This window comes from Manis pentadactyla, chromosome 8, assembly GCF_030020395.1.
Source record: "Manis pentadactyla isolate mManPen7 chromosome 8, mManPen7.hap1, whole genome shotgun sequence".
NCBI lineage: Eukaryota > Metazoa > Chordata > Mammalia > Pholidota > Manidae > Manis > Manis pentadactyla.
This window is the reverse complement of record NC_080026.1, coordinates 11,175,109-11,201,675: the sequence shown is the minus strand read 5'-3', so window position 1 is coordinate 11,201,675 and position 26,567 is coordinate 11,175,109. Positions and strand designations below refer to the sequence as shown.

Genomic DNA, 26,567 nt, shown 5'->3' with positions numbered 1-26,567 from the left:
TATTATATTAGTCTTGAAGATGAAGACAGAATATAACTAAAATTGTATTTACATAACAGACCTAGTAAGGTCCTATAATCAACTTGATAAATAAGTGTTGAGCTCTATATTTATATTATTACCCATCTCTGTTGCACATACAGAAGACATGGACTTCATACCTTCCCTCTAGCTACACTGAATAGCATATTCATATAAACTATGCTTCATTAAATCTGCTACTTCTTGGATTAAGCCCTGCTTAGATTAAACATTGGATGTGGGGGCTCCAATTCTGTATATGTCCTGCTTATCAGCAAACACTGGTCTGCAGTTTGCTATTGTGCTACACTTTCAGCTAATCTACAAGTGCTGCTACTTTACCAGCAGCCCCTGCTACTGTATTCTATACATTAATTCCTTCTAAGTGCCAACAATACCCAAATTCTCATGACAGTACCTCAAGGTTGGTATTAATTCCCTGTAGTCCAAGAGCGATTAAGTGAATTGCTCAAGTCACAAAACTAGTGAGGATCCGAACCCCAGTTTTTCTTGCTCCACGCTCTCCCCATAAAAACAAAGATGTGATGCTCAGTGAAATAAGCGAGGCGGAGAAAGACAAATACCATACGATTTCACTTACTTGTGGAATATAAAAACAAAGCAAAACAGAAGGAACAAACAGCAGCAGACTCACAGCCACTGAGAAGTGACTGGTGGTTACCAAGGAGGAGGGGCTGGGGTGGGTAGTGGGGGAGGGGGGAAAAAGGGCACAATAACTTGCAATCACAATATAAGTTGATCATGGGGACTGTTGAACCACTGTGACGAACATTTGAAACCATCATCAGAGTGTATATTAACGATACTTTCATTAAAAAAATGGCGTATCCTGTACAACTAATTAAAGAGGAATTCACAAATGGGAGAAGACTGAAGCTTATTGTGTTTCAAATTAACTTCATAACTCTTAGAAAGAAACAAAATACTTCTCTTGTTTTTCTCTTTATTGCCGTGACTCATGCCATTGTTTAGCAGCTTTGGGAAAGGAGCACTTTGTCACGCTCAGGGTGAGTGATGCTTGCTTTCCCTGTGTATCTCTCCCTTAAGTTCTGAAAACCTGACGGGCGGGCACTGAGGCTGGGGAGGGACACATGAGCTTTTTCTTTGGAGAACATGAAGGATGTCTGCCGAAGAGGTGGAGAGGAAGGGCTTCTAGCCACTGCAAAGGCACACATTTGAGGGAGGATCAGGGTGATGAGAAAAGACTGTAGCAAGAGTATTTGGTAGAAAATATCAACAATACCCAATAAGCAATTTACTTTGGGGTAGAACGTTGCTAGCATTTTCTCACTTTCTATTGTTCTTTCCTATCAGCGCATAAGTATATTTGATTGTTTTACATCTTAAAAGCAACAATTCCTACCAGAAACTCCAAATCCTCTTTGGCTGTATGTTCAACTGAACTGAAAAAAACACACCACCAAAAGCCTCTTTTCCCCTAAGGCTTAATACTCAGATGTAGAGACTATTAAATTGCAGAGAGGAAATATTTACCTCTCTGATAGCATTTTTCACTTTTAACAATTGCCTGTGATATGGACTAACTGTCCTTTGGAACCATTTGTTACTCATTTTGTGTTGCCTCAATGCCTTACATTCAAGGTATTTATATAAACTACAATTTACTGTATTTTAATTTTACATGATTTGAAATGATCTCAAACTTCTGGCATAAACCTTACATTTCTCATGTACAAAGTTGGCCAATGATCTACCGTTTTGGAAAAACTTGTTCTAAAATTCCTAATACTTACAGGCCTTTTAAACCTGCCTTGAGACACATGCCTTTAGCCAGTGTACCTGTTTTATGAGATGCTTGCAACATCCTTTGGCAGATATGAGCTACCTTTAAATATGTATTTAGCAGATATTTAGCCCACAGCTGATATTATAACCAGTCACTGGACAAGGTCTTAAAATGAAAGCAGCCTGGACATTCAAAGCATGGATTATAAGAAACCTAGAAAAAAAAAAAAGAAAGCTAGAACAGTAAGTGACATTTGATATCATTTAATCCTATCTCTCATTTTCTAGGAGAACACAGGACTTGTGAGATAAAGTTCTCAAAGTTACCTAACTAACTGAAAATTTTGTGGGGACTAAAACTTGGGCATTCTAACTCCAGGCTGGTATCTCCATGTCATGGACGTATTCTGTAAATGACTCTAAAATACAGTAAGTGTTAAATTGTTCAGTAACAGTCCATCAAAATGTTAGGGCTATTGCAACTGTTTTTGAATGAAATACATGCACCATAGTTTGAGTTTTCAGGTACCACCTCCTATTAAAGTTTGTACCATTTGAAGCATGTATTTTAAAACTTTGAAGTAGAAATGACACTTCTTTATTGAAAAAAAAATGTCTGGAAAACATAGATGAAAAAATCTGATATTTGTTGATACCTCAAAGAGTCTATATAAGTTACAGTAGTACATTTAGCTATTTTATGCATTTGGTTTCTTGCATAGTTTCCAAAATGTTCTAGAAGACAACAGTACTTTAAATGGAGTCAGCTGGAGTTTTAAAAATATTTTCAGAAAAACCACAATCTTTTTGTGCTCTTGCTTTCCAAGAGCTCTGATTGGTTAGTATTCACCTTAATTCTTAGGTCTTATCAAGAAAAAATTCAAGGCTACTGTTATATTGAATTTAATTGATCTATCAAAACCACAGAAAAGTTTTGTTTTTACTCCCTCTAATAACTTTTTTCTCCTTAGCCATAGGAGGTAACTCTTTCCGTGGAGCAGACCATCGGTGAGACTGGATCAGTAAGTGTGGTTACAACGGTCAGCTGTGGCTCTGTCTCAGTCGTGTAACTCTTCCGTGCAAAAACAGGCTGCTAGTCTACTGGGAGAATGTTTGGAAGTGCTGGGCCCCGTGTCCATCTCCAAAAGATCACACTCAGTTCAGAAACGCTGAAAATGTCACAGCCACAGACTTACTCTTCTGCCTGGGACTAGGGACGGATGGAGGTAGATAGTTCCTCTTTATTCCTTAATAATGTCCAGTATCTGCTCCCTAAATAAATAAATCCCTATCCATGGATAAATCCTATGTGAACCCTGGACATCTCCATGGATACAGGTCATCTTGTAGATATTAATAACTAGTCAGGATTTAACCACCATTCCCGTTGTTAGGCAGTTTTGAGCATGCTGTTACATTCATGGAGGGCATGCTGAGGAGGTAAGTCTTCAGCTACCTGATGCTACTGCCTAATAATACCTTCCCTTTTAAGGAGCTTCATATTTTTTGAAGTACTTTCTTATGTACACGTATATCCCTAAATCACAAAAACTGGTGCAGTGAGAGAGATGGAATTCTAAGATGGCCTCCAAGATTTCCGCCTGCTGGTGTACATACCCTGAACAATGCCCTCGCTGGAGTGTGGGCAGCACCTAGGAATGTGATGAGACAGTCACTTCATCTTCATTCTAGCAGTTAGGACTTCATCTTAACAGATGTAAGGCAGAGACTCTTCTGCAGGCCTTGAACACCACATAGCTGGGCTACAGAAGGCCCTGTGAATGGGACATGTGGTAAGGGTGGCCCCAGGAGCTCAGAGTGAGCCCCAGTGGGCAGCCAGCAAGAAAACCAGAATCCCAGTCTTCAGTTTCAAGGAATGGCCCCCCAACAACCTGAAAAATTTGGCAGTGATTGCTTCCCTGAGTACCCAGGTAAAAACATCATCTGTCTGATTCCTTGATTCCTGAGACCCTGAGCACAGGCCCTGGCCCAGGCCTCTGACCCACGGAACATGTGCAAGAATAAACGAGTGTGGTTTTAAGCCACTGAGTTTCTGGTAATTTGTTATGCAGCAATAGGAAACTAGATAAAAGCGAAAGCAGATAATGTGATAACTCTCACCATTAAGGACTAAGACTGGTAATCTGGATCCTCATTTATACTCCAGCATTCTTCCCATAGTACTCTAATGCTCCACAGTAATAAGTGACACTGGTAGATTTTCTTTACAGATATCCACTAACAAGATAGATGACTGAAAGCATAATATACTGTCTTCCTCTATACAGCCCAATGCAGAATAAAGCGATTATTTTAATTTTTACATCAGTTCTGGAGTACAATGAAAACATTAATCAAAATCATATTAAATGTTAAATTGATGATATTTTCAAAGAATCTTGAATTAAATGTCAATCCTCATCACTAAGCAAACAATACAGTGAATACTCAAGACCAGGGAATATGACAGGTAATTCTACCCGCTTTTTGTATTGTTTCTTTGGTTTGTTATTTTTGAAAACCATTACAAAATTCTTATTTTGAGAAAAGGCAAATCTAAGCCTTTGTGCACCATCATTGTTCCCCAAGCCTGGAAAACAAAAGAGAGAGTGGGAGGAAAAAATTAGATGCACATTCAATTAAAAATTCCTTTAGGCCAAAGTGAAAAGAAGCCAACAGCCAGTTACTCACTCGGCGACATTTTGTGCAGATAATCTCACCATTTGCTTGACAGTGTGCAAACTTCTTTTTCAGTGCTTTGTTTTCTCTCACGACGTAGAGCTCCCTAAAATTATCAAGGAGGAAGGAACATCCCTGAGAATTTGCAAAGGACCGATATGCAGCCCAAAGGCACGTGCTAGCGGCCCTGAAGTTCAGCCACATGCAGGCATCATGCCACAGCTCAGGCCCCTCTCCCTCCTGCCTCCCCAGGTCAGCAGACAGGTGTCCCCTGTCCACATGCATGCCTCTTGAGGGGCATGCTGCCTTCTGCGGCTTCTTTCAAGTCTGTTGATTATTTTAACCAGGTTTAAGTTGTTCAGAAATTTGAGGATACACCAAACCAATGAACCTTGGGCCAAAATGGCTTTGGGTCTTATACTTCTCCCTCCCTGCCTGAGTGCAATATATTTGAAAAACTGACATTTGGAATAGGAATATAATTTGTAGACTAATGGAGGGGAAGTTCTGAAAAATAATGAACCTCCTTTGTACTGTTTTGGAAGGACATTTACAATACAACCTGCTTCACCCTTTATAAAGAAACTTAAAATTGAGCCTTTCTGGTCTTACTTGAATTCTGCTGTCATGTGGCTTTGGTGCATCCTCTCAATTATGTGGATACCCTCACTAGATCAGGTCAGCACACTGCAGATTTTGCAGAGGCAACTTATTAATGATGGCTTATCCCTGTATTGCTTTGCCATACTTCTTTTGATTTTGATTTTCTTTTCCATTATACTTCGCATCTGTACTTCCAAAATCTGCATCAAGAAAAAATACTTAATTGTTTTTCATATTTCACTGAAGTAAGTCTCTTGGAATTTAGAGATCTTAGGTTGTTATGAAAATATACACTTGACCCATAGTCTAGAAGTAAAAAAAATGAGGCAATAGTCCTTAAAGAATTTAGTATATAATCTTCTGTAATCGTGGATACGTGGGACTCTCGGTTGTTCATAAAACAGCCTCTTCAATTTCAGAAAAGTTCTATTGTGAGAAAATCCTTAGCAACATTCAACAACAACAACAAATCTCTCCCTCTAACCTCCCCTTGCCCATTAGGTTTAATTCTGTCTCATAAAATAAGTCTAAACCTTCTTCCATATGGAATGGCTTTAAAGAACTAAGCACTATGATCACATTACCCAGTCTTCTCTTATCCGTAATAAGGCCCCAGTTTCTTCCATCTTCCCTCCTGTTAGAATTGCCAGGCTCTCCACTATCTTGGTCAATCTCTTCTTTGCATGTTTGTGGCAGAAACTACTAGTTTGCTACCCAGTGTCCATTCTTCCTAGAAACAGAACTATAATTTTATTCTGGGTGGAAATTTGCTAGCTAAATGACTACATTTCCAAGCTAGTGGCCAATGAGATATAAGAAGAGTTCAAGCAGGATTTCCAGAAAGGATCCTTGGGGATCAGGTAGCTGCCATGTGCACTTTTGGCCTCTCCCATCTTCTTCCTCCTTCCTGTCAAAGATGAGAATGTGGCAGCTGAAATTCTAAAACTATCTTTGACCTCAGCAATGGAAGCCATGTAGTAAAGGGCAGAGGAAAGAGGGGTTTTGACTTCCTCATGACATCATGGAGCTATGGTTTGAGTCTAGATTGCCCACATTCTTTACGTGCAAGCATAAGCCCCAGTGCCCTGTCTTCCAGCTCTGCGACTAGCAGCGGACCTTAGTTCATAGCAGAAACGGTGTAGTTTGTGAGAGGTGCAAACTTGAAATAGGGACTGGCCAGTTCTCTCACCTAGGCAACTCCACAGTAGAAAAATATAGTTCCTAAACAATTTAACTCCAAACCGAACCTCTCATAGATGACGAATTCACATTAAACTGTGGAAAAAGCCATTCCTTTTCTTAAGACCAAAGGGAATTTTTCAGTAAAAGTGAATCATCAATGCTGACCAACAAAGCTAAGCAGCCCTCCCCTTTGGCTCTCCCATCTGTGTTTTTGGCTTTTATTTAGCACAGAAAAGAGAACAAAACCTTGCAAGGAAACCTGCGGGCTGTGGGATAGTTTAGTCGGACAAGTACAAAGAATAACTTCCTATATAAATGATAAATATAATAAATTGAAGTATTCTGTTTCCTGAAGGCTTAATTAGGTAGTTCTTGCAATGTATTTATGGTTCAGCAAGCTGATTAAAAGATTTGTATGGGCAATTAAGAAACACGTAATGAATGCAACAAAAACAAATACAAATAAAACCAAGGTCAGTGTCCAGAAATGTAACCAGGACACTGGAAAGTAAAAGATTAGTTCTAAAATAGTAAGGAATATGAAATAATTAGAAGGGGAAAAGAAAGGAAAAGAAAAGAAGAGAAAAAAAAATCAGAGTAAATATACAAGGAAGCTCAACTATAATCAGTCTACATCCAATAAACTGAAATAATGCAGCAAAAGTTGTTGGGTCAATGCCAAGGAAAATGTTAAAGATCTTCAACTTGCTCCTAGAAGTCTGATTTAGGAAGATTTCAATTATGCATAAACTCTGCACATGATCTCACTTTGTGTGTTGACTCTCACCATTCATTAGTGGTTTCTTGAACACTGTGTTGAGGACTCTCAACTCAGAAGAAAGGAGTGCTGTGACCCTGCAGCAGTGTCTCCTGGGGGCATTGAACAAAGCAGTGGTAGAATGTACCCCCACACCGTAGCCATTACTGCTTAGGGAAGTTTAAGCAAGGCAGGTCTTTAGCCAAAGGAGACCTAAAAGATAGTCCATTCTGGGGCTCCCAAAGGGATTGTGTCTTGTTCTAGAGATTATCTGGTAAAAATCTGACTCATAAAAGCCAAAGACTGCCCTACAGTTTACTCCAAAAAACTGGTGTTAAAACATCAATCTTTGAAAACACCCACTTGATTCATTCATCTAGGACATTAAATGTAAGGCAATAACTCTCTAGTGGCATTATTTGACCACAGAAGTTTGATTTGACACTAAAAAATGTTTGGTTTGCCTTACATTTAAAGGGGTTTTAAAATATAAGTTTGTGTAGAAACCTGGCCAGGAAACGGAGTTGGTTATAGCAAAGCACACCAATGTAAAGGCATTGCTTTCATGAAAGCCTATTTAGGGTAGAGCCAATTCCAATGTTAAGAAACTAACATTCACACCCATATGCAAGGGTGTGAATTTTCTTCTAAATGGATTGTTTGCTATTATAGTAGTTACAGTCTTTAATTCAGTGGTATGGGGGATTTCCTGGAATATTGTAGAAATGCATTCTTCCTTCACTGCCTTCCTCTCACAACCCAAATAACCCTACTTTAGTGAACTGCGATGAGGCTGGATGACATGGTATGTATTTTCTTATTACTCAGATCTGGCCTCAATGTTACCCCCCAACTTAGATGGGGCTGGCAAGTCTTCCCCAATCACTACATCTACAGTACCCATCTAGTGACGTGTTTCACATCACCCTATTCTAATTCTCCAGTATCTATCTCTATGTGATGTATTTCTTGCTTTGTTTATGTTCTATTATTTCTTTTCCTCAAATATCACCATTTACAAACTAGAATATAAGCTTCAGGCAGCAGGTGATTGTGTTGTCACCTTGCTCTCTGTTTCTAGAACGTTACCCGGCATGTAGTAGGCATTTCATAATATTTCTGGAATGAGCAATTTGTGTCTATACAAACAGAGTGGATGAAACCAAAATTACGAAGCTGGTTTAAATGGGACAGTTGCATTGGCCTTCCTGAATCAAGGGCAGGCTAAATTAATTTTATCGGACTTCATGGCTGGTTGCTCTGGAATGGTTGCCTGACAATCTCTGCTAACCACGGATCTTGATTCTTTGTATGTGAGTCTGGATGAAGCACAGCTCACCAAACTGGAGCTTCAAATTCAGTACAATTTCTGTCTGGAGACTTAGCCACAAAAATATCAATGGCAACCATGTGCAGCTATTTTAAAGTGAAAACCAACTTCAGAGAGGCCAAAAACAATACCTTATGAGCATACTCATCTGGTTTCATATTTTGAACATGGTCTACGGCTTTATATGTCATTTTCTCTTGGAAATCATTAACCGTCTCAAGTTCAAAAACTCCTGAGCCGCTGTGGCCTGCCAGGACTTAGGTGTTCTCCTCTGCCCTGGCTCGACCTCGGGCCTGAGGACACAGGGAAATCAGTTAACAAAGGGCTATGCCTTGCTGAGAACTCTCCCAGTTTGGGCCTGGAATGTATTCACTATTCAGTGTCCCCTCAAACGAGTTATCTATTGTCTATAAAGTTGGTTATTATCTATTCTTTGCAAGTTAGTTACTGGAAATTCAAAATGGACTTTCATGCAGAAACAATGTTCTAGAATGAAGACAGTTAGGTCCCCTGACCTAGCCTCAAAATCTCAATTCCACAACACCATCCTGACCAGGAGTTTTGTCCCCTAGACCCCTCAAACTCTGGAAACTGTCAACTGTGACTTGGACTGGGGAGGAAGGATGAGTGGGCGGAGCATCTCTGACCTTGACCCCGGGGCAGTTGGGAGTGCAGCTCCGTTCCTGGCACCTCAGGGCACTGGAGGGCTTTGACCCATGAAAAATGCTCAACATGGTGATCGATTTCTGTATTCCTTTTTATAAAACGACATTTAGGTACATTTTGAGGGTGTTGCAGCCTGGCCCAGGAACCTAGCTATCAACTGTAGTATTATCCACATGAAAAATGCATTCTAGGCAATAAACCACTGACTTACAAATCAACTCCTGAAATGCCATTAATTCCTAATTTAGTAGCAGTCTGGTTATCTTAGTCTTCCATGAGTTGCCTTCCATTTCAGGATGTGATTTAGATTATTAAAAGGTAACTCTGGTTAATTTTAAAGAAAGAATATATTCTATCTATTAACCAGCACAGCTGAGAACATACACAACAGAAGGTAGCAGTTACATTGTAAACACAGAATGGGTAAAAGATAAAGTGAAATTGCATGAAAACCAGGACATCTCACTATTTTTTTCTGTTTTTGCATATGTAAGACCGCCCACATTTTGTTGTGGAAAATTTTCAAACAAAAAGAAAAACTGAAAGAGTAAGGAAGAAACATGCAAAAACAGTAGGGATCCCTGAGGTGTGGATGTGTTCCTTTATCAGACGTATCAGACATTCCTGGTCCACATACACTCCAGGAGTAAAGGGCCTGTGTCATGTTCCTGAGAAGTCTCGGGACATAGAAACGGCAACCGCAGAAGAGTTGTTGTTTAAAAGCACAACAGGTATCTGGCTGTCATCTGAATTAAATAACAATATAAAAGACAGTCTCTTCTCTTTTTCTTACCGAGGTATAACTGGCATACCATTATATTGGTCTCAGGGGTGCAACACAATGATTTGATAGTTGTATGCATTGTGAAATGATTTGTCTTTTGGTAGGAAAACAGGTATATTTTTTTAAATTGTGCTGTTTTACTAAAATAAAACAATTAAAATAACACAAAACCAAAAGTTAACATATTAGAGGTATTTGAATGTACCTGGACCAGGGCTGTTTCACCTGTGGTGAGACCGTAATGGCTAACGATATTACATTCTTTAATATCCAGATCTTCTTCAGCCACTGCGGTAGCGATAAGCAGATTTATTTTTCCTGTGTGAAATTTACTAATGACTTCTTTTTGTTCATTCTGTAGAAACATTTTAATAAATTAAATTTTGTGATGCTAAACACATTAAAATCTTCTAATTAGGAGAAGAAATAATAAATTGCAACTGGTCAGTGTAAATCAAAGAATTAGATCATACACGGATTCACTGCCATCTGCTTTTGGCATTGAACAAAGACATGATGGTGAGACAACATTTGATTTCCAATCTGGGATTACCACACAATAACAAAAATATTTCCATCCTCCAGTCTGGAGGTGGGAAGACCATCATTTATGCCAAGGAAATAAACTGATGGGCGGCTTGGGAGGCAGGGAGGATGAGATGTTTGCAGTTAGGAAAAGGATAAGGCAATGAGAAACTAAAATGGGCTTTGCTTTTCACAACATTACCTTCAAAATCTTTAACATGCAGAGAATAAGATGCAGTGACACTTTTAAAGACTATTGAGTTTTGAGTCACAGAGAAAATATACCCTGCATACCATGTTTGGTCACTTTAAGACTTACACAGGAAGAAATGTATATGGGACATTTTTGGAAGGACATGGGAGAAACTGAAAACACTGGCTGCCTCCAGGGAGGGAGGTGGTGGAAGGCTGGAGGACAGTGGTATGCCCTGTGCCTTACTCCTCTGAAACGGGTAAATATACTATCTGTTCAAAGGGGTGATATGAATCACAGTGAAAGAATACATCATTAAAAACACACTTTTTAAAAATTGTATTTAAATGAAAAAAATCTGAATTTTGAAAGTTAATGTAAGTAAAGAAATTAAATATGCACTCTGGGCCTTGCATAGGAGGAACAGACAAGCACAAACTAGCCAGACACAAGCAGTGTCGTTTTATTTTCATAATCACTGTCGTCAAAGCTGTTGGCCCAGTTGGCCTTTGGTGCACATTCATACTATCTTTTGCCTCTGTATGCAAAATAAAAACAAGCACATGAGACCAACAGCACGCTCTCCCATCCCCTTCCCTTCTTCTCTGAGACACCATGTGTCTTTATGTGACTCCTAACTGCTGGGGAATCTTGCAGAAAAGTGTCTCTCCAGTCTTCTTTAATAATTTCTCCCTCTTGCACTCATGTCCACTGATAAAAACTTACATGATTTTGGACTTTAGATGAAGATGTCTGTGCCTTAATTGAAAGGAATAACTTTAATAATGAAAATTCAGACAGAGTCAGACCCTCTAATCACATCAAGTAGATGCCGACTCCCTCTCCCAAAGAGTAAGTCCAACTCAGTTTATTGTCAGTGAGCATGTGGCAAGTAAGGATTGGGAAATGTTCTATATTTTGACATGCAGCACCCAAGTTTTAAATGGATAAGGAGCAAAAAGTACCTTGAAAACACATTTTCCATTTGTACCCCATCTCTTTTCAAAGAGGAGCTGAGGCCACATACTATCAAAGTCACAAAACTAAAACTACTATAATAGAAACTTAAAAACAGGACCAAAAGTGAAAGAGAATAGATGTACTACTTGTAAGGATTAACTCAGAGGCTGTGACACAGAACTTCTGTTTTGCCTATGAGCTTCCTGGAAGCTAAGGCAAAAAGGGAAACATGTTACTAGCTCTCATCACAAAGGAGGAAGTAAACTCTTTACTGAAGGAAAACAATGCTTTCTGTGGCATAAATTTTAGAGGTAACTTTAACAGGAGTACATGTAGAGAGTATATTAAGAGTTAAAATGGGCAATTTCAAGAACTACTTTTTTTCAGGAAACAGGGAAACATTTAATTTTCTTCAAATGGTGATGAGCATAATAGAACTGAAATGTCCCCTTGTCTAGCAAGACACCAGATCAATATGGCTTCAGAAGAACATTTTACTCTAACAAGCCATCATTGCTTCACCTATGCTTATAATACCTATAAGTGCCTTTTTTTCTCATTACCAAGTGTTCTTCCTGTGCACAAAATTAGTATAATGAAATGAAAACAAAACAAAAGTCTCAAAAAGGAAAAGAAAATATCTCATAGTCCCAAATCTCTAACACATAAAATGCCTTAAGTGTTCCAAGTTCCCTTACACATCTCATCTATGCACACTTATTTTACAAACTTCTAATGTCAGTGCACACCTTTTTGTGGGATTTGATTTTTCCACTTAATATTTCCACTTATCCATTAACCATTTTCTCATGTCGTTAGCAAGCTTAAGTGTCCATCAATTTTTCCAAAGGAAAGTCAATTTTGAAAGTTCCTCCACGTGGGTGAAAAAAAAAATGACTCCTAGAACATGGCTTAGCCCATCAAATACTACAGATTAGATTGCTCTTGAACTCACATATACTTTTTTAAGAACAAGTGTTTCATTCTGTAAAATTATTTGTGGAATGGTGAGAGAATCAATGAAAAAAGACTACTGCTGGGAGGGCGGAGCCAACATGGCGGCGTGAGTAGGACAGTGGGAATCTCCTCCCAAAAACATATATGCTTTTGAAAATACAACAAACACAACTAGCCCTAAAAGAGAGACCAGAAGACGCAGGACAGTGGCCAGACTGCAGCTACACCAGCGAGAACCCAGCGACTGGTGAAAGGGGTAAGATACAAGCCCCGGCCCTGCGGGACCTGAGCGCCCCTCCCCCCAGCTCCCGGCGGGAGAACAATAGGCAGAGCGGGAGGGAGACGGAGCCCAGGACTGCTGAACACCCAGCCCCAGCCATCCGGGCCAGAGCGCAGACACAGTATATGCCCAGGGGGCCCTGGATACTGGGAGAACAGGGAGTAAGACCTCTGAGCGGGTGCTGAAGCTGATGCCCCTGTGACAAAGAAAAGCGGGGGCTTTTTGAAAGTCTAAAGGGACAGGGACTTAACAGCTTGACGGAAAAAACCCAGGTCACAGTACAGCAGCTGGAAATTACAGGGAAAACCGGGTGCACTAACCCCCTGGGCAACAGCTCTGAGACCCCTCACGGAGGCAAACAGTCAAGCAGCCCCCCCATCCATCACCCCACCGGGCGCTGCGAAAGCAGAGAAGCAGCCTGAGACAAATTCCGCCCACAGAAAGGGAAATTTCTCCCTCCCGGCCAGGCAAGACACAAAGACCCAGTCTACACGCAATTACCCAACACAAGCCACTAGGGGTCGCAGTTGCCCCAGTAAAGAAAGGCCAGTAGTAAGTGAAAATTTTGGCCCTCCCAGCTGACAGTCAATAGCACCTGTCAACATGAAAAGGCAAAAAAATATGATCCAGACAAGACTAACCCAGACAGCTTCGGCATCTGCTACATCTTCCCCTGAGAAGGAATCTGGGGAGATAGATTTAGCCAGTCTACCTGAAAAAGAATTCAAAACAAAAGTCATAACCATGCTGATGGACTTGCAGAGAAATATGCAAGAACTAAGGAAGGAGAATTCAGAAATAAAACAAGCTCTGGAAGGACTTCAAAACAGAATGGACGAGATGCAAGAGACCATTAATGGACTAGAAAACAGAGAACAGGAACGCAGAGAAGCTGATGCAGAGAGAGATAAAAGGATCTCCAGGAATGAAAGAATTTTAAGAGAGCTGAGTGATCAATATAAAAGAAATAATATAAGAATCATAGGCATTCCAGAAGAAGTAGAGAGAGAAAAGGGGATAGAAAATGTCTTTGAAGAAATAATTGCTGAAAATTTCCCCAAACTAGGGGAAGAAATGGCCTCTCAGACCACAGAGGTACACAGAACTCCCATGACAAGGGATCCAAGGAGGGCAACACCAAGACACATAATAATTAAAATGGCAAAGATCAAAGACAAGGACAAAGTATTACAAGCAGCCAGAGAGAAAAAAAAGGTTACCTACAAAGGAAAACCCATCAGGCTATCATCAGACTTCTCAACAGAAACCCTACAGGCCAGAAGAGAATGGCATGATATACTTAATGCAATGAAACAGAAGGGCCTCGAACCAAGACTACTGTATCCAGCACGAATATCATTTAAATATGAAGGAGGGATTAAACAATTCCCAGACAAGCAAAAGTTGAGGGAATTTGCCTCCCACAAACCACCTCTACAGGGCATCCTACAGGGACTGCTCTAGATGGGAGCACTCCTAAAAAGAGCACACAACAAAACACCCAACATATGAAGAAGGGAGGAGGAGGAATAAGAAGGGAGAGAAATAAAGAATCATCAGATTGTGTTTATAATAGCTCAACAAGCGAGTTAAGTTAGACAGTAAGACAGTAAAGAAGCTAACCCTAAACCTTTGGTAACCACAAACTTAAAGCCTGCAATGGCAATAAATTCATACCTTTCAATAATCACCCTAAATGTAAATGGACTGAATGCACCAATCAAAAGACACAGAGTAATAGAATGGATAAAAAAGCAAGATCCATCCATATGCTGCTTACAAGAGACTCACCTCAAACCCAAAGACGCGCACAGACTTAAAGTCAAGGGATGGAAAAAGATATTTCAAGCAAACAACAGAGAGAAGAAAGCAGGTGTTGCAATTCTGGTATCAGACAAAACAGACTTCAAAATAAAGAAAGTAACAAAAGACAAAGAAGGACATTACATAATGATAAAGGGCTCAGTCCATCAAGAGGATATAACCATTATAAATATATATGCACCCAATACAGGAGCACCAACATACCTGAAACAAATATTAACAGAACTAAAGGAGGAAATAGAATGCAATGCATTCATTCTAGGAGACTTCAACACACCACTCACTCCAAAGGACAGATCCACCAGACAGAAAATAAGTAAGGACACAGAGGCACTGAACAACACACTAGAACAGATGGACCTAATAGACATCTACAGAACTCTACATCCAAAAGCAACAGGATACACGTTCTTCTCAAGTACACATGGAACATTCTCCAGAATAGACCACATACTAGGACACAAAAAGAGCCTCAGTAAATTCCAAAAGATTGAAATCCTACCAACCAACTTTTCAGACCACAAAGGCATTAAACTAGAAATAAACTGTTCAAAGAAAGCAAAAAGGCTCACAAACACATGGAGGCTAAACAACACGCTCCTAAATAATCAATGGATCAATGACCAAATCAAAATGGAGATCCAGCAATATATGGAAACAAATGACAACAACAACACTAAGCCCCAACTGCTGTGGGACGCAGCAAAAGCAGTCTTAAGAGGAAAGTATATAGCACTCCAAGCATATTTAAAAAAGGAAGAGCAATCCCAAATGAACGGTCTAATGTCACAACTATCAAAATTGGAAAAAGAAGAACAAATGAGGCCTAAGGTCAGCAGAAGGAGGGACATAATAAAGATCAGAGAAGAAATAAATAAAATTGAGAAGAATAAAACAATAGCAAAAATCAATGAAACCAAGAGCTGGTTCTTCGAGAAAATTAACAAAATAGATAAGCCTCTAGCCAGACTTATTAAGAGGAAAAGAGAGTCAACACAAATCAACAGTATCAGAAATGAGAAAGGAAAAATCACAACAGATCCCGCAGAAATACAAAGAATTATTAGAGACTACTATGAAAACCTATATGCTAACAAGCTGGGAAACCTAGGAGAAATGGACAACTTCCTAGAAAAATACAACCTTCCAAGACTGACCCAAAAAGAAACAGAAAATCTAAACAGACCAATTACCAGCAACGAAATTGAAGCGGTAATCAAAAAACTACCAAAGAACAAAACCCCCGGGCCAGACGGATTTACCTCGGAATTTTATCAGACATACAGGGAAGACATAATACCCATTCTCCTTAAAGTTTTCCAAGAAATAGAAGAGGAGGGGATACTCCCAAACTCATTCTATGAAGCTAACATCACCCTAATACCAAAACCAGGCAAAGACACCACCAAAAAAGAAAACTATAGACCAATATCCCTGATGAACGTAGACGCAAAAATACTCAACAAAATTTTAGCAAACCGAATTCAAAAATACATCAAAACCATCGTACACCATGACCAAGTGGGATTCATCCCAGGGATGCAAGGATGGCACAACATTCGAAAGTCCATCAATATCATCCACCACATCAACAAAAAGAAAGACAAAAACCACATGATCATTTCCATAGATGCTGAAAAAGCATTTGACAAAGTTCAACATCCATTCATGATAAAAACTCTCAGCAAAATGGGAATAGAGGGCAAGTACCTCAACATAATAAAGGCCATCTATGAAAAACCCACAGCCAACATTATATTGAATAGCGAGAAGCTGAAAGCATTTCCGCTGAGATCGGGAACTAGACAGGGATGCCCACTCTCCCCACTGTTATTTAACATTGTACTAGAGGTCCTAGCCACGGCAATCAGACAAAACAAAAAAATACAAGGAATCCAGATTGGCAAAGAAGAAGTCAAACTGTCACTATTTGCAGATGACATGATACTGTACATAAAAAACCCTAAAGACTCCACCCCAGAACTACTAGAACTGATATCGGAATACAGCAAAGTTGCAGGATACAAAATCAACACACAGAAATCTGTGGCTTTCCTATATACCAACAATGAACCAACAGAAAGAGAAATCAGGAAAACAACTCCATTCACAATTGCATCAAAAAAAATAAAATACCTAGGAATAAACCTAACCAAAGAAGTGAAAGACTTATATTCTGAAAACTACAAGTCACTCTTAAAAGAAATTAAAGGGGACACTAACAGATGGAAACGCATCCCATGCTCATGGCTAGGAAGAATTAATATCGTCAAAATGGCCATCCTGCCCAAAGCAATATACAGATTTGATGCAATCCCTATGAAACTACCAGCAACATTCTTCAATGAACTGGATCAAATAATTCAAAAATTCATATGGAAACACCAAAGACCTCGAATAGCCAAAGCAATCCTGAGAAAGAAGAATAAAGTAGGGGGGATCTCACTCCCCAACTTCAAGCTCTATTATAAAGCCATAGTAATCAAGACAATTTGGTACTGGCACAAGAACAGAGCCACAGACCAATGGAACAGACTAGAGAATCCAGACATTAACTCAGACATATATGGTCAATTAATATTTGATAAAGGAGCCATGGACATACAATGGCGAAATGACAGTCTCTTCAACAGATGGTGCTGGCAAAACTGGACAGCTACATGTAGGAGAATGAAACTGGACCATCGTCTAACCCCATATACAAAAGTAAACTCAAAATGGATCAAAGACCTGAATGTAAGTCATGAAACCATTAAACTCTTGGAAGAAAACATAGGCACAAACCTCTTAGACATAAACATGAGTGACCTCTTCTTGAACATATCTCCCCGGGCAAGGAAAACAACAGCAAAAATGAACAAGTGGGACTATATTAAGCTGAAAAGCTTCTGTACAGCAAAAGACACCATCAATAGAACAAAAAGAAACCCTACAGTATGGGAGAATATCTTTGAAAATGACACATCCGATAAAGGCTTGACGTCCAGAATATATAAAGAGCTCACACGCCTCAACAAACAAAAAACAAATAACCCAATTAAAAAATGGGCAAAGGAACTGAACAGACGGTTCTCCAAAAAAGAAATACAGATGGCCAACAGACACATGAAAAGATGCTCCACATCGCTAATTATCAGAGAAATGCAAATTAAAACTACAATGAGGTATCACCTCACACCAGTAAGGATGGCTGCCATCCAAAAGACAAACAACAACAAATGTTGGCGAGGCTGTGGAGAAAGGGGAACCCTCCTACACTGCTGGTGGGAATGTAAACTTGTTCAACCATTGTGGAAAGCAGTATGGAGGTACATCAAAATGCTCAAAACAGACTTACCATTTGACCCAGGAATTGCACTCCTAGGAATTTACCCTAAGAATGCAGCAATCAAGTATGAGAAAGATCAGTGCACCCCTATGTTTATCGCAGCACTATTTACAATAGCCAAGAATTGGAAGCAACCTAAATGTCCATCGATAGATGAATGGATAAAGAAGATGTGGTACATATACACAATGGAATACTACTCAGCCATAAGAAAAGGGCAAATCCAACCATTTGCAGCAACATGGATGGAGCTGGAGGGTATTTTGCTCAGTGAAACAAGCCAAGCAGAGAAAGAGAAATACCAAATGATTTCACTCATCTGTGGAATATAAGAACAAAGGAAAAACTGAAGGAACAAAACAGCAGCAGAATCACAGAACTCAAGAATGGACTAACAGGTACCAAAGGGAAAGGGACTGGGGAGGATGGGTGGGTAGGGAGGGATAAGGGGGGGAGAAGTAGGGGGGTATTAAGATTAGCATCCATAGCGGGGTGGGAGAAAGGGGAGGGCTGTACAACACAGAGAAGACAAGTAGTGATTCTACAACAGGTTGCTACGCTGATGGACAGTGACTGTAAAGGAGTATATAGGGGGGACCTGGTATAGGGGAGAGCCTAGTAAACAAAGTATTCGTCATGTAAGTGTAGATTAATGATTAAAAAAAAAAAATGCAGTTCCTATGTGGTGACCTCTAATGAGTTCTACACAATGATATAAAGGACATATAAAAGTGTAGGCAAAGGGTCTGTTTGTGTTTATACAGAGGATCAAAGCCTAATTTGGCTACCCCGAAAATGAACTAAGATACGATATGAAAGAGAACTTCCAACATCAGCACTCTCGGGAAGACTCATGCCAGAAGATGATCATCAAAAAACCCCAACAAAGATCCACGCACTGCTACAGCTGTAGATGCACTCATCCCACCAGCTCCTGGACTTGCCATGGGAATGAAGGAGATATCTAAGCTGGCCTGTGCATACAGTAAAACAACAAATTTGACTGGATCTATACTGTTGGAACTCAACCAAGAATTAGGAGAAGTGCAAATTGTAGCGCTCCAAAATCTTACAACTACAGACTATTTACTGTTAAAAGAACATATGGGATGTGAACAGTGCCCAGGAATGGGTTGTTTTAATTTGTCTGATTTTTCTCAAACTACTCAAATTCAGTTAGATAATAACCATCATATCATTGATAAGTTTTCACAAATGCCTAGGGTGCCTAACTGGTTTTCTTGGTTTCACTGGAGATGGCTGGTAATTACAGGTATGCTTTGGTTATGTAACTATACTCCTATTATGTTAATGTGTGTGCGCAATTTAAGTAGTAGCTTAAAATCTATACATGCTGAAGTTACTCTACAAGAAGATATGTCAAAGAAATAATCAATCTTCCCATGTTTTCTCCCGCCTGCTACTTCTATAGCTTTTCTTCTTTCTTCCTAATTACAACGAATTCTTAAATAGAATTCGTGCCTCATATCAAATTTACCGAGTATCATAACTCCTCCAAGTGGTAAAGATACCTCAAGACAAATGCTGGGCATAGAAGCCACAGGGCATAAATATGCAAAGAAATAAAAAGCTAACCATTTCAAACAATAAGGCTTCTCTCTCACTTACCAACTTAACATTTCCCTGTATGGCCCCGGAAGATGACTGGTTAGCCAGAGACGGGTAAGATTCCTCAAGGGAGGAACAACCTAAGACAGGCACAGTCGCAGGGGGGTCATCAGGTGAGAAATTGGGGATCAACAGAGGTGAGGCTTAGAACCTCACCCCCCCTGTTCTGAGAGAAATCTTCTGCATATGTGGATGTTTTATTGCCCTTGTCTAGCTTGGATTAACACATAGTCTACAGGCACACACCTGATCATCTACATTTGCTCTCTTACAACACTAAACTATGTTTTCTACCTTTATGTTGTATCTACCTACCACTTCAGCATCTTATTAAAAATAATAAAGAGAGAAATGTGGTATCCACATATAAATCAAGTATAAAAATCAAATGTGTATTCATATTTGAACTGACTGTTTATAGTTCATAATGCATGAGCAAAACCAAAAGTTTCTGTGATGACTGCCCTTGTACTGTTCACCATGTAACTTATTCACTATGTAAGAATTTGTTCTCCATGTAAGAACTTGTTTGTTATGCCTCAGAAGATTGGAGACTGACGAAAATTAGGCTTGGGGTGGATTAATGATTGTGCATTGAGCATTGACTCCCCTATACAGAATTTTATTGTTGTTAACAACCATTTGATCAATAAATATGAGAGATGCCCTAACAACAACAACCAAGAAAAAGTACACACTTCCAATTGTAAAATAAATAAGCAACCGGGATGTAATGTATAGCATAAGGAATATAGTCAAAATATTGTAACAACTTGGTATGGTGATAGCTGGTACTTAGAATTATCATGTATATAAATGTTGAATCACTGTGTTGTACACCTGAAACTAATGTAATGTAATACTGTGTGTCAACTACCCTTCAATAAAAAATAATTATCTAAAAAAAAAAAAAAAAAAAAAAAAAAAAAAAAGACTACTGCTGCAACTCATTTGAGAAGAGGAATGACAGTGTAAGAAATCCCAAAGGCTGTTTCTACCTGAGTCACGGGCTTGAACTCACTGCTGTGTGCAGCTCCAATCAGGTGCTGGGCCTTGACACCTACTTCAGCAAATTTGTTGAGTTCAGTGATCCGCTGGGAAAGAGCATACACACTCTGTCATGTTTTTTGTGAAAATTATTCCTCAGGCTGATTCCTCAGTCCTTGCGCTCTGTCCCACGATAGTGCTTCTTAATTTGGTCAGCTTCTCATTTTCATGTTCTGGGTTTGCTGCCCAGCTTTTTCAATGTTTTCTTATTATCTTTAAGAAAAAATTAGTTAAAGTTAGTAAAATACGTGAATGATTACATAAAATTTAATGAAAAATTAACATTAAAAAGATTTTATGTAATGATGCACTGACCTGTAGATCAATACAATTCATCTTGGGCTATACCTAATGACCAGATTAGTTTAGTAAATAAAGGTACTGCAGGCATCTTGACAATAAAACCAGGTAGTCAAACGATCGATTGTGGTCATATAACTCACGGCTAATCTGATCACATCAATGAGAAACTGTCTCACTATGAGTCGGATTTCTTCTTCCAAACGAGATTTTCATCAGAGGGTCTTCTGAAGAGCTCTTGAGCAGCAGTGGGCTCAGGACAAGGACGTAAATGCATGAGACTGCACAATAAATGTTATATTGACTCTTACCAAGAAATGAATTCATGAGAAAATCATCTGCCCCATCCAGTTTCAAAGCTTTCTTTTTGTCACCCTCCCCTTCATCGCCGTTGCCACCACTGTCACCACTCTTTTCCTTTTCATCATTATAGAAAGTTTCAAGGTGACGATATGCATCAATCATTCGGATTGTACCGTTAATTTGTAAGGCCTCATTGTACTTCCTCAAATGCTCTGCACACACACGGTCTTTGTGGTTTCCTTCTTTGGCAGCTACGAAAGAATACACGTACAGGGAAATAATGGTAGAAGACACCCCCTAAAGTTGTGCTGTGGACCTGAATGTGTTTATGATACTGATTCCGAATTGGGCTTTCACCTTGTTCTTGAAATGGGGACATTTAGGCTCAAAATGTGCCATGAGCTCTACAAGTGGCAAGCTTGCCAACCCATAGACTTGCTGCATGAGTTCTGTGTTGGCAGGAACACATCCCTGATCATGCTGACTCAGAAACGCCATGAAAAACACATTACCAGAGTTTGCATTTGAAGATAGAAATGTTAATATTTACCTTAACAGTTTAAATATACAATAAGTGAAAAACAGGAGATAAAGAGAAAATGAGTGAATTGGTGCCTCTTTCTTTAGATTAGGGATTAGAACATGTTTATCCTTGTCCTATTCAGAACACAGAAATTCCATTTGAAAACACATTTGCTTTCATTTTGCTTGGGAATATGTGATATATCACCTGAAATCTTGGCTAAACACATGATAAACTAAGTGTTAGGTCAAAAACCAAATTACTTTTTTTTTCCATTTGAATGCCACATTGCTCATAAGGTTGAGTTCCAAAACCTGGCATTGGACACACTTGGCAAAAACTTTGAATACTTGTCATTATTGCTATAATTTTATCTTTAAATTGATCCTAAAAGTAAATTATACTTTTATTTTACATGTTTATACTGTTAAAGGAATATTATCTTTGTTAAAATAATTCCATGTTATAATAAAATTGATTCAGAATCTTTGTCTAGACAAAGTAACCATTTTATCTCTGACCACCTCTTTCTACATTTATTTTTCATCAGATTCTCTTTTGCCTTAAGTCCCACGCATACCAACACCATGTACCCTGCTGGAATTTCCAATTTAAAGGTCTTTCTGAAGTAAAATTAATGCATGACATACACCTTGAGTGCTAATAATAATTTTAAAATATATATTAAAGTAATGCCCCAATTATGTAGAAAGCCTGCAGTCTAATTTAAGAACCATTCCTTTTCAAAGAACTGGCATCAGTATTATTTCTACCAAAATAAAAAATTAAGAGGTAGAGTTTTGAAAAAAGTCAGACACAGAAGAGGTCATACTATATGATTTCATTTACATGAAGTTCAAAATCAGTCAAAACCCATCTTTGTGTTAGAACTCCGGATAGTAGTTATCCTTGGAGGATAGAGACTGGTAAGGGGAATGAGGGTTTTCGGGGAGCTGGCAATGCTTTGTCTCTTGATCTGGGTTTTGCTTATACAGGTGTGTTCGGTTTATGAAAATTCAGTAATCTGTATACTTATGAGTTTGTACTTTTTCTGTGCATGTGTTACACTTCAATAAAAAGTATACCACAGGTAAGTAAGTTAAAAAATTAGATGGCAAATTCCTTTTAAAATATATCCTGAGGATGTTGTGGGTTTTTATTTTTTAATGATTATGAGTAGACACATGTAAATAAAGAGAAACTGGTCAGTAAAACTGAATAATTAACAAGAAGTGAAGGAAAACCAAGTCCATTCAAATGTGCCAGTTCAGCCGGAACAGGCAGTACTCTTTTCCAGAATTGCCAAAAACACTGATCTATGGAGACTGGTCACAAATGTGGGTTTGGTTCTACTGAATTCTAAATACAATATTATCTATTATGCCTATTTCATATCATTTATTTCTAACTTCCTTATGAGGTAGTTTTCAATGATTGTACTTATTATTAAATACATAATAGCTAAAATTTATCATGCTTTTTATATTTTACAAAAGAAAGTATTGACATAACAGGCTGGTCATAATGCCCAAAATGGCTTGGTTGGCTTTTATAATCAGCTAAAATATGTCTCACAAAAGCACCATTAAAGTAAATATTTCACTCCTTTACTATTTCAGTGTTTTCCTAAGAAAGAAAATATACAAATTAGGTAGAATTCTCAATGTCATTGCTAACTGCAATCTGGAAACCACAAAATGGCTCTGTGAAATGTCAGAAAACTAACCCTGGAAGTAATTCACCAAAAAAGAAAGAGAATAAAATGAACTATGGTAATCCCTCTAGTTTAGCTATACAACCCTCCCTATCCTCACCCTTCATGGCTCATATGTCGTCAACCAACTACTGAGTTTTCCTCATTTAAACTAGAAAATAAAAATGATGAAAGAGAATTCACAGCAGTGTCTTATTGCCTAATACCAATGGAAAAAAAACACTATAACTTCTTTTGTTAAAATTTTTAAATAATATTTTTCATATGGTCAGTATAAAATCATCTTTGCACCTCTTAGTTGAGTATGACATCACCTATCAAGTAAATGTAGACTTTTAAGCACTCACTTCTCTGGTGTCATCTGAGATCACAAACTTTTTGCATGGCTCCTTTATTTGGTCTTTGAGTTGCTCAATATTTTCTTTCATAGTTTTAATGGTAAATGCATCAAGATAAGTACATATCTGAAAAAGAGACATTTTTCAATATTCAAATAATTACTTTTCCCTTTCTATTAATTCAGTGTAGAATTCTTTTTCATGTAAGAGATAGGTAGCATGGCTTGCTAAACATACCCTTTCAGTATTGCTTTACTGTGGATTTGATTAACCGATAACATTTATCCTGAGAGAATAAGAAGGGGCTTCTAAATTATGCTTATTGATAATTCCAGAAAAGAAGTACACTTATTTTCATTTCTTAAGTTCCATTTTCCAGATGGGAAAACTGACATGGAAAGAATAAAGCAAGTTGCAGAGACAGCCAATAATGGTTCAAAGATGACCTTAGTGCATGAGGCTTTATAAAGGTAGACTTGACATTCATGGATTCTATTTCCACCCCCTTCTACACTCACGGAGGACATTGTAAAGCTGGAAACAGCAGAAGCCCATGTGTCTGGATCTACATTAGTGTTAGTCTTTAATCCCAGTAATAGATTATATCTTGGAATCATTAATCGTGCCTGTCTACTCTACATGATTTTTACTGAATTCAACTTCAAGTAAGGGACTCAGAACACAAGTCCAATTGCCTTGGTATCAACATACTTCTTGGGTTACTCTGAATTCATTTACTACTTGAGAACAGTAACAGAGATTTATGTGGTACTGCCATTTGGGGGCGGCTGAAGGTAGTACATCTTTAATTGAAGATTCCCCTATCTCCATTTTCCCATCTAATTTGAATTACCCAGATTCTGAGAGTTACACAAAAGAGGCACAGAAGAAGAGACGCAATTTTGAAACCCATGGAGTACATATGAAAATTAGAACCTTTCATTGTTTAAGCATATTCCTGTATCAGAGAAGTAAGTTTAACAAAATGAGCAGACATTTAGAAGAGGATATTTTACTTGTCTCATTTTTTTGTAAATATCTGCTCTCAATCATTTTTAGTGTTGTTTCATGCCATAGTTATTTATTAAGGCCTATGAGTTTTGTAGAAGACTGAGGATATTTAATTGAACTAAAGCATGTAGATTTCACTTAATCAGTGATTGTGGAATACCTTCCGTCCTGGGCTCCATGGTACTTGGGCCTAACCTTAAAAAGCCCAAGAAGCCCTGGCATGTCCTTTAGCTTTGGTTTTTTTTTGGTTGTACAAAAAGTGGATCACTTACTTTTAAAATATGTTCTTTGGCTTGGGCTTGCTTTGTGGCCCTCCCACACCTGGTGACACTGTTAGGCCCCGTATCTGAGGGAAAGGAATCACTGGTTTGTTTTCTTCCTTGAGTCTATTGTTTTTCAACTTCTGTTTCAAATAACATCTCATGACGTTGTTATAGACGTCTTCCTTCTTGGTGTGGTGGCATTCATCAATGATAATAAGGGAAAAGTCTTAAAAGAAAATTCAAATGGTTCATTTGTTTTTACCCACAAGGTAAGGGGGAAAAAAGAACCTTTAAGCTCATAAACTGAGCCACCATGGGATGTCTTTTCTTGGGAAGAATACTGGCACAGGCCTCTTTCAGTTATTAAGAGGGAAATGTAACTATGCGAGTCACCTGTATTTACACAAGTTCATGTACATTAATAATGAAACCACCCTTGTAAAATATTATCCTGGCTTACAAGGTAGTTTCAGAAAGTTTACAGAGCTAAGAAGTGTTACGGGAAAGAATTGAAACCCTGTCTATTCCCCAAAACTCTCCAGATTACAGTTTTTTTCTTTGATAAAATATTTAATTTTAAGTTGTTGAATTATATTTTTATTACATCAATGAAAACCACTTATTTAAAGAGGGATAATTTTGCCATGTTTTAGCACTGTATTTTGATATTATGGTTATTTATGCTTCTTTTCCTTCCTGTCTTCTACCTTTTCTTCTCATCCCCCACAAAATAGAAAGGATTCTGTTTTTATTGTATAGAGAAAAGGCAGATCTAATAGGACCCATAAGCATATAAAAATAACTTGTTAGTAGCTAGAAATAAGCAAAAATCCAGTGAGTGCCTGATTTAATAGTGTTTTCTTATGCAAAATAAAGTGATTTAATAAAAACTTATCAAATCTTTTGTCTGTTTCCCAAGGAAGTACAAGATTTTAATGAAAACATAAGCAATGAAAGATGATCTAAACCAAAATTAATCTCAATCAATTTTCAAAAATTATTTAACTAATACAGCCTCTGCTACTATCACTAATATTGCTACTAATTCTTATTTTTTCATAAATAAACACTTCAACCAACCTGAAAACTGGACACCAGTATCTTCTCTATTTTCTGGGTTTAAAAGTGAGTTTTTGAGGATTTGAGCTGCACTGATAATAACATCACAGGACTTGACAACTTCTGGAAATGATATTTTCAGTCGGGTATCACCGCTTAATCCTGTAACTTGATACCATTTTTTAAAAAAGGGTTTGAACTCTTTGCGGAAGAGCTGTTTAACTAATGGTACTTAAAAATGCTGAAATTAAAAAGAGACAAAGGGAGCATAAGCAAAGCCGAAGGAGTACTGGTGAAAGGCCTACCGTGTGCCGAGCACTGTCAGAGGTATTTACATTATCAGCTAATTAGGTCGAACAACCTACCCATCATTCCATTCATTCATCTGTCAGTAAGCATGGACTGATGCCTATTAGGTGTAGACAGTGTATCTGGGACATTAACACGTTTAAGATACAGTTGACAATTTTGAGGAATTCAGTCTACCTGAGCACAGAGACCAAGACTAAATAAAATAAAACAAA

At 38.4% G+C, this 26,567-nt stretch overlaps 1 protein-coding gene across 1 annotated transcript in view; it reads right to left on the bottom strand.

Annotated features, from left to right (window-relative positions):
* Window positions 1-973: 973 nt before the first annotated feature.
* The window catches only part of IFIH1 (interferon induced with helicase C domain 1), a 60,615-nt gene continuing 35,021 nt past the window's right edge, over window positions 974-26,567 (bottom strand). Inside the window, 17 exon segments of the mRNA XM_057505487.1 lie at window positions 974-2,002; window positions 3,406-3,563; window positions 3,910-4,327; window positions 4,330-4,378; window positions 4,480-4,573; window positions 5,080-5,270; window positions 8,471-8,632; window positions 9,995-10,144; window positions 20,484-20,612; window positions 20,614-20,718; window positions 20,720-20,745; window positions 21,144-21,386; window positions 21,922-22,045; window positions 23,720-23,836; window positions 24,994-25,031; window positions 25,034-25,210; window positions 26,065-26,284. Coding sequence (XP_057361470.1) covers window positions 4,200-4,327; window positions 4,330-4,378; window positions 4,480-4,573; window positions 5,080-5,270; window positions 8,471-8,632; window positions 9,995-10,144; window positions 20,484-20,612; window positions 20,614-20,718; window positions 20,720-20,745; window positions 21,144-21,386; window positions 21,922-22,045; window positions 23,720-23,836; window positions 24,994-25,031; window positions 25,034-25,210; window positions 26,065-26,284 — 1,953 coding nt within the window. The 3' untranslated portion in view covers window positions 974-2,002; window positions 3,406-3,563; window positions 3,910-4,199.